Here is a 9,379-nt window from a genome sequence, read left to right as displayed (position 1 = left end):
AGGAGGGGGGGGGGGGGGGGGGGACACTTTAAAAAACTGTGTTCTCCAAATATGGCTTTGCATAGATTCTCCAAATCGACCTGGAGTCCAAGCAAGTGACAGATTTGCCAAAATAATTCAGAATAATACATCTGAAAATAATTCAGAATAATACAAAACATTCAGAGGCTGAAAACATAAAAAACCCTCAATCAATAATTCAAAATAATGTTGTGATTTTCTGTAAAAAGTATTTTACCTCTTTCTCCACTTACATTCAGAGGTCAGTCATCTCTTGCTCTATATGCACTGTTTTTAGTTTTGTCAGTTGTTTTCCCCCTTCATCTTCCACTTCTCTCATCTCTCCCTTCCCTCCCTCTGAAACCGCACATAGGAAGTCTCCATTTAGGTTTGAGGTCATCTGGGCATCATGACCTCTGAACTCACTGGTAAGGTCCGTTTGGGCGAGTAAGGGTGCGCCCACTGTGAGAGTGGTGTAGTCTTGCTGGGTGGTTGTCATGGTGGTGTTAAGTGTGGTGGGGGAGCTGTGGGTGGGGTCAGGACTGTAACTCAGGTGGTAAAGGTATCCACCAGGAGTCTCCAAAGGTTCCTTCTTCACGGCAGACAGTGTGTGTACGCTACTTAGGCTGTAGAGTGCTGTGCTGGGCTCAAGAGAGGTCAGCTGTAGCCTGTACTGCTTCTCCACCTGGTTGTGGCACAGAGAGGCGGGAGCAGGAGAACTGCCATCAGCAACGCCTGACAGAAAGAGGAATGAGAAATGACAGAAGATGAGAGAGAGGATAAATCTCTCCAACCTTTTCAGTGGTATACAAATATTAAGGATATACAGTTCACATTCAATTATTATTTGGTTCATGGGTCAATGACCACAACAAAAAAGGGGAAAACATTTTATGACCTAACATTTCCCTGTCATAAAAGGTCAAATTTTGTGACTTTTAATGCAAGGATGGATTAAATTAAAGGTGACAGTAAAGACTTTTATAATGTTACAAAATATTAATATTTCAAATAAATGCTGTTCTTTCTTTTCATCAAAGAATCTTGAAAAAATAAGATACTTTCAAAAACAATATAAAATCTTGTCGACCCCAAACTTTTGCACACTATTGTACATATTATCTAATAAAAAATAATAATAGAAAATTATGCCACTTAATAAGGATTCCTTTTCAAGAATTTCATTATTTTAAAGCAATATCAGGACAGTTGTATAACCATGGCATTTTATTTCTTTATTTAATATTTAATAATTAAATATATTCAATATAGAAATTAAAAACATGCTCATCGCAAAATAGGTGTATTTACGTCATTGTGTATGAGTTGTACTTTTAATGTATTTGACTATTTTTCAATAAATTAGTAAATAGGAACAAAATGAACATCATGTCTTTGACGCTCATAAGAAACAAAACACACTTGTGGTCTTCTCATCCTGCTCAAAGGAATGAGGCTATCTTTGATGAGACTCACTAACCTTGTGTGACTGATGAGGGTGAAGAAGATGATGAGAGTTGCAAGGGAGAAAGTGCCATCTTGTTACTAAGCAGCGAGGTCCCATTGCCTTCAGGAACCAAGTTGTAACCTTCAAGCTGCAAGCCGTTGGATGGGGTGACAGTGAATGCCGAGCTAATGGACGTGGTCTGGTCCTGGACCGACACATCCTGCCTCACATCCTCTGCTTTCACCTCTATGTCTGTCCCATTCACATTGCAGTGAAATGAGGGGTACGCCAGTGCAGGTTCTGCCATTACCCCTTTATCCTGTCCTGTACCATCTATCTCCACATCTGCCATTGATCTGCAAGCCAGGGACTGGAGTCCCAAGTTCATGCCGCTGAAGAGGACATGTCCTGTGGTGGGGAGTAATGAAGGGGTGCCGTTGTGGAAAACAGAGGTGGGAGTGTTGACTGAGACTCCGTTAAATATGACGGACGGTGGCGAGACAGAGGTCCTGCTGTCTCCAGCCTGTTGGACGATGACCCCGGCCTCCAGAGCTCCAGAGCAGAGAGGCACAACTACATTGCCCATGGTCCCGTCAGCACAGGTTGACATCGGACATGGGGACAGAGACTCCTGACCTTTACTGCTCTCATCCTCCGTACTGTGATTTCCATCTGACTCACTGAGAGAGAGTGAAAGACAGAGAGTTGAGGGACAGTAAACCTTTGTGTCTTCACTACACTTTTACTCCTTATAACAGATTTGTGTTCTGTATATGTAAACATCTTAAGTACGTTTAAGTATTTATTAATACTTGTTAAATTCTTGAATTGCTGTTTTCTTTTTTATTATTTAATTCAATTTTATTTTATATAATTTTAATTGATAATACTACTTTATTATTTTGCACAATTTCTTATTGCACTCAGCTGAACTAATAAGATTTCACAAACTGAAAATGCTTTGGCATTACAAAATCAGTGTTAGCAACACCAAGGTCATGGGTTCGATTCCCAGGGAAAGCAAGAACTGATCAAATGTGGATGTGTACCTTGAATGCCATGCAAGTCTTTCTGGATAAAAGAGTCTGCCAAATGCATAAATGTACAATTAACAATGAAACAGAGTGCAGCTTCAGACAGGACTGCTGGACAAGAACCAACCAAATAAAAAAAGCTAGAAAAAAATGCATTTTTGTTCCATTAGGAAAATTAAAGTAGAAATGAAAGCAAATTGTATTATTATCTGTGTTCGCTGTGACGATGGTAAGGTTGACAGGCACACTTTAAATGTTAAAATACAAGAGGGAAATACTTGGATAAACCCTCAATCCTCATTCAGTATTTCTAAACTGTCTGAAAAAGATCAAATCCAGGTGTCCATATTCATTTGAATTCTTTCTTAAACGCAGAGTAGTCTAAATGTCCATTAATATCTATAACTCGCTGAAAGATTTTTTTTAATATTTTTTATTGCATTTTGGATTTGGAATTACTATTTTTTGACACTGCTGTTGATGCTTTTGCCAGTATTGTATGCTAAACACTCGTTCCAATGAAGTAGGCTCTGAAAGAGTGGGGGAATATTGAATTATTACTTTTCATTCTTTGCTAAACTGTACATGAGCGCGGGCTGACGCAGGAAGATGTAGACGGGAGCGCGCATAGACAAATGGATTGGTGAGTATCCACTTCACACCGCGGGACCCGCTAGATCACAGCTTTCATGTGTCAGCGGTAATCCTGTCTATAGCCTACTACAGACTCTTTTTACGCACGCACGCACACCATTTTGCGCAATAAGTCCTATGGAGACACAACCCTGCGAACACAGCATGAATTCACAAATGGTAAGCTCTCTGACCACAGTGCCCTTCGCCAAACGGGGATGGGTCGCCAGTAACGAAAGGTTAAATTTAGCGGATATTTTAAAGTACGATACAGCACGATTCATCCACTATATTTCAAAGTGCCGTCAGCTGTTCAAACATAAATTCGTTTGGTTGAGAGAGAAGGGCGCGTTTAGTGAATGACTGCAGCAGCTGCGTGACTCCTACAGGACTTCAACAACTGTCATGTGTTCCTTCTCCAAAAGATTTAGGCATTTTATTATTATTTATTTTTTAGTGATAACGTCATTACATGTCATGTTTGGGAGATTAAACACAAGACGCGTTCTGTCTGTCTGTACATGAGTTTTGGCCGTTGCGTCGCGTTTTTAACCGCGTCTCGAGATCACTGCGTTCTGTTCTATTCCTTAATTCTCTATTTCTTATTCCTTCTTCCATTTCAGTATTGTTAAATAATTATCTCGTTGTTTATTTTAATAGGGTTTATAATAAAGTTAAAATATATTGAACTTTCAAACATATTTCAAAATGTATTTTCAAACTCTGGTGATCTATTAAACATTATAAAAGATAATAATGTTTGTTAATAATAAACATGTTATCGAGTACATCTTTTTTATAGAGATTTCTGGCTGCGACTCTGAATGGGGGTCCTGAGTCTATAAAAGTTAAAAACGCCTGACATGGCCTATTAATATTATCTTGCCCCACATTTGGCATTACAGAAAAGCACAGGATGTCCTCTATAAAACAAATGCATGCATGTTCTGAGTAATATTAGCAAAAACGCATTACCAAAGATGAATTGTTAGGATAAGAACTGAAACTTTTTTTTTTGGAAATGTTATGGAGTACAGCTGTAAATTATAAAATTGCCTCATTCACGTGAGTGATTAAAAATATGATTGATGACAAAAACATTCCTGATCAAGATGCTTCAAGCAACGTGTGACATCAGCTTTCTGTGAATGGGAAAAAAAATTATGTGTGTTGGAGGGAGGTCACTTTCACCAGGTGCGCTGGAGCTTTGTTCACAAAGAGAAAAACAATAAAGTTAATCCTGTATTACCAGTGCGTGTGTGTGTGTGTGTGTGTGTGTGTGTGTGTGTGTGTTAAAATATAGTGCTGAAGAGGAGGTTTTCCTATCCGCTTTGGCTAAAAAGAAAAGTAAATAGTTCTGAGTGATTTATGTGGTGGGGCGAACCTTACGCGTCAATGGATCCTGAGTAGTTACTCACTCAAAAATAAACACAGACACGAGGTGTGGTGACTCACGCAATACATTTTACGCACACGTTTGGATGTGCTTTAGAAGTTGCCGTTTAAAATTTCGATCAAAGCATATTTTTTTTCTCTGTAATTTAAGGTCATTAAGAATAAATTAAAGATGAGTCTAAATGTAAAAAGACTGGTAACAAGTTGTGACAACACAAGCAGACAAGAAGGAACCGTTTTTAAAAGCATTAAAATGCCAAGATCTCCTGTATTTCAATCTTGTCAATAAACCAATTAAAACCCTTGACAAACGTCTTTACTGTTTATTCATTCATTAATTGAACAAAGTTTGTGTTTGTGGGTTTCTAGTTTTGCTCACCTTTTGGACTGCGCCTCTGACGGGTTTCTGTCTCTCTGCCTCCTGTTTTTGAACCAGTTGCTGACCTGTGTGAGGGACAGTCCTGTGATCTTGGCCAGATTCCTTTTCTCGGCCGGGGATGGGTACCGGTTCTGCTTATAGAGGTCCTTCAGCGCGTTCCTGGAGCGCTCTTTGAAGCAGTACACCGTCTCCTCTCCATCCCAGATGGTCCGGGGCAGGGGAAACTTCCGTCGCAGGCGATATTTATCCACTGCGCCCAGCGGTCTACCGCGGGCCTTCTCCGCCTCCGTGTACCGGGCTTTGTACCATAAGTCCTGCAGGGCAGAGTGGCATGAGGGGCTGAAACTGTGGCTCTCCAAGATGCTGTAAAGCTCCTGGTAGCGCGCCTGGTGGAAGGCCACCAGCGCCTGAGCGCGGAGGATACTCTCGTTACCGCGCAGCAAGTCGCTCTGCGGGAGAGACCACAGAAACCGGGCGAGTCGATCCACGTTGCCCCCCTGCTGAAGCGCCTCGCAAACACATGCAACCTGCTCCGGTGAGAAAGCCAAAGAGGCCGCGGCTGCTGCGGGTGAAGTGTGCGCAGACAAAGAGTCCATAGTGGGCATCTTGCGCTCCGGTGGAGAGGTCTGCTGCTGCCCGACGAGCATCCCGGTGGCCACTGGAGTGTCCAGAATGAGGAGTTTGACGTGCCCCCGACTGTCCGTGGAGCTCTCGAGAGGCTCCGCGTACTTCACATTTTCCTTTTCGATCTCGCCTGCCACTGTCACTTCACTAGAGGAAACAGACATTGTTTTTATTCTTCACCTCAGATTCCTTTAGTCGGTCACCCCGCCTCGTTTCTGCCCAAAGCTGATCCGGTTACCCGTGCGCCATGCGAGTGATATCGGGTGTCTTTGTAAATGGATAGCTTTCCCCTTTCGCTCCAGCAGCGTGACTTCTCAGCCCGATAGTTTGAGTGGGACACACATGATTGGCTACACGAAATTTCGAAAGGGGCGGGGCGAACGCAGTATAATAATAATAATAATGGATGATCAGGGATGCCCGACGTGCAAGACGACCAAATACAGAAATCTATCTCTGAAGCTGATGGTGAATGTGTGTGGACACACGCTGTGAGTACCTGCTGTCAGAGCTCTTATTCAAACCTGTGCAGGCTTTCTTCGTGATGGCAGGGCTCTACGCTTACTTTTCTTTTTAGGAGCACTTGTGCTCCTAACTTAAAAAATGTAGGAGCACGTTTAAAATTTTAGGAGCACCTTCTAATCAATTATCCAAAATGTTATCAAAAAGTAGCCTTCCCATTACGAGGTGATATTTGGCTCCTCTAACTTTATTAAAAGTATGTCATCTTTTGTCAAATTCTTAAAAAAATTATATTTTATAAGCTTTTTAAAAATTGTAATTAAAACGACAGAATAAGAACAAGTAGAATAAGAAATATAAGTTACCAATCAAATTAAATCAGTATTAACAAAATTAATGTGTAGAGGTGGCACAGAAGAACACAAAAGTGGCTTGGTGTACTTTCAGACATTTAATGAGGCTCAGAAGTGGAATGAGTGCAATTAAATCCATCAATTCATGATGATATTAATGTTTTAAATATAACATTTTGAATATAGAAATATTAAATGATTTAAATAACTGAAAGGATACTTTTAAAATGAAATAAACTGCCAGCAGGTGGCGGTAAGTCACTGATTTTTATCACTGAATCATTCATTCAATTGATTAATTCGAACGGCTGATTCATTCAGGAATGAATCAAGTGACTGTCTTTATGAATGGGTAATCATGAATCACTGACTCACTAGATTCATTAAAAAAAAAACGTTCATTCATAAACGAGACACCGCCGTGTTTGAATGGAGATGCGCAGCGGCTGTGCTGTGACTTTGTTTTAAACTATTTTCAACGACGAAATAGAGCAAAATCAGACAATAGTGTTATAGTCAGACAATGTAAGTCACTTAATATTAACTTCTTGTTTATTGAATTGTATTGTATTAAATCAGTATCACATTTACAAACTCCTTTAAAAATCATTAAAAGCTGGCACTCATCTTAGTTCATCTCGATCTCACATCTATAATCAACGAAGCTCTATACTGCGCAATGAATCTCTCACTTTGCTTATGAAAGGATTCGTGGAATATGTCTGTGATACATCACTCAACGCTGCAAAAACACGTAGAAACATTTGAAGCTCCCCTGAGCGCAATCACAAGTATGATGATGATCGGGTCAGTCGCACTGGTGCTCCTAAAAAAATGTTTATAGTCGCACGCAGTAGTTTTCAGTCGCAAATGCGACTGAAATGGTCGCACTGTAGAGCCCTGGATGGCCAAGACTAAAAGTTTTATTATATGCGTCTGGTTCGTTTTACTTGTATAGTAAAGTGTTACAGTGTTTCAACCTGTGAGTGCAGTAAACCGATGTTTTTATGACATCTAACCTTTGTTTGGAGACTCTCCTTAAAAAATGTTACCATGGTAACCATAGTTTCAATCGTTACTGTAAAATCATAATAAATTAGCATGTGATTTACTTCAGATATTTTAAAGAGCTTTTATAATCATTTACATTTCATAGTTGTTTTGTATATGACCAAGATGTAGCGACAATGCAGTGACAGTTCTGTCAGTTGACCTAAATTTGAAATTTTTATTCTAGTAATATCAAATTTGTAACAGTGGTATTTTGGTGGAAACTATCACAATGATAAATATGTTAAGGATGAATACAGACAAACGTCTGTGTGTTCAAACTACAGTCATGGCCAAAAGTTTTGGCAGTGACACAGGATGCTTCACTGTTGGCACAACATAGGACTCATGGTAGCGTTCACCTTTCCTTCTCCGAACAATCGATTTTTTCAGATGTCCAAAACAGTCAGAAGGGAGCTTCATCGGAGACGGTCCTGGCGCTTGCTGGACACTCTGGGACGTCCTGAAGACTTCTTCACTGCAGTCGAACCTCTCTCCTTGAAGTTCTTGATGATCCGGTAAATGGTTCTTTCAAGTGCAATATTCTTTGTAGCAATTTCCTTGCATGTGAGGCCATTTTGATGCAAAGCGATGATGGCTGCACATGTTTCTTTGGAGGTAACCATTGCTAACAAGAACACAATGATTGGAAGCACATCTTCCCTCCTTTTACAGCAATCAGTCTGCTCTTACAATCTAATTAGTATGATAGTGATTTTACCTGACTAGTGCTCATTCACACTTTCACATGTGCTGCTGATATGATTAGTCAATTAATGTTATCTGGTCATTTTGTGTCAGGATCAAAAAACAGTGAAATTAGTTTTTTTTTGTTTTTTGTGAAAAGTTCATTTTTTGGCCAATGAAGCTTTTTGCATTTATTTAAAATGCATGTGACCACTCTACACAATAATCTAGAAAGAATGTGAATGAACACCACAACAGCTTAAGCAGCAAACATTGCACAACACAAAATTTATGTCACTGCCAAAACTTTTGGCCATGACTGTAGCTATTCATTTGGTTCATGAGAGTAGTCATTTAGCCACAGAGAGGGTGTGTGATGTCATGGGTGATGTGTGTCTGAAGTCATGTGACTCCTGCTCCGGATGCCCTTGACCTGCAGAGAACTTAAGGACTCACGGTGGACTGCTGACCTGAGACTCAGACTGTATATGAATACATTACACACTGATGACACACAGCTGGAGACAGTCCAGCACACACTCCCCCGGTCATTTCATGAGAGTTTACGTCGTATGCAGAAAATCAGGACAAAGGAATCACAGCTAATAAATGACCGTAGTCTGTGATTAAATACAGATGATGGAGTGGAAGTAGATGTTGCTTGTGTGTTTCTTTCGCTATGGGCCTTTTTGGCCCTTGGACTTTGGAGAGAAAAATAAACTCTTACGGTTTTTCTCAATCAGTCTTAACATTCTCTAAGGCCCCGTTCACACGGAGACGCGTTTAGCTCTATACACATAAATGTTGTATCGTATTGGCGTTTCGTCCAGATGGATCCAGCTTTTGGGGAGAGTGAAACCGATATTTTTTTAAACCGGGTCCCAGAGTGGATAAATCTGAAAACGCCACCCTTGCGTTTTCGTGTGGACAGCGAATCCGTATATTTTCTGAAACGACGTCATCAGCCCACGTCTCGCCTCTAGTCAGACACAGCTACATCACATAACAGCAACAAAAACATGAACAAACACTGAACGATTGTCTTTTTATTAACTAACATTAACACAGATTAATAAATGTATTGTTCCATGTTCGTTTGTATACCGCGCGCAAGGTTTATGCGCATAGTCCAAGTCTTATTCTCCTTTTTTAGTGCATCTCTGTGGCAGCATTACAGCGTCACATGCTGGTCTGGCATGTATACTACATTGTTTTGTGTCGGTTTTGTGGTTTCGTGCAGACGCAGATATTTCTTGAGACAAGGAGAAAAAAAAGATCAGATAGGGAGAGCTCTGGCTTCGTGTGGACGTAGCCT

General features: G+C 40.5%; 2 protein-coding genes across 2 annotated transcripts in view; one reads left to right on the top strand and one right to left on the bottom strand.

The window, feature by feature from the left end:
• Window positions 1–18: 18 nt before the first annotated feature.
• Window positions 19–5,776, bottom strand: LOC107675560 (homeobox protein SIX4-like). The gene is made up of 3 exons (XM_016469966.1): window positions 4,889–5,776; window positions 1,481–2,127; window positions 19–735 (listed from the first exon to the last, which is right to left on the bottom strand). Exons 1-3 carry the CDS (start codon window positions 5,674–5,676, stop codon window positions 257–259), a joined length of 1,914 nt encoding a protein of 637 aa, XP_016325452.1. The 5' UTR covers window positions 5,677–5,776; the 3' UTR covers window positions 19–256.
• A 138-nt stretch (window positions 5,777–5,914) lies between these two features.
• LOC107675563 (CDK-activating kinase assembly factor MAT1-like) overlaps window positions 5,915–9,379 on the top strand; it is a 23,048-nt gene continuing 19,583 nt past the window's right edge. Inside the window, 1 exon segment of the mRNA XM_016469970.1 lies at window positions 5,915–6,003. Within this exon segment, the coding sequence (XP_016325456.1) occupies window positions 5,915–6,003 (89 nt within the window).

Source organism: Sinocyclocheilus anshuiensis, unplaced genomic scaffold, assembly GCF_001515605.1.
Source record: "Sinocyclocheilus anshuiensis isolate Anshui unplaced genomic scaffold, SAMN03320099.WGS_v1.1 scaffold1097, whole genome shotgun sequence".
Classification (NCBI taxonomy): domain Eukaryota; kingdom Metazoa; phylum Chordata; class Actinopteri; order Cypriniformes; family Cyprinidae; genus Sinocyclocheilus; species Sinocyclocheilus anshuiensis.
Note: the sequence above shows the minus strand (reverse complement) of the source record. Positions and strands in the feature narration are given on the sequence as shown.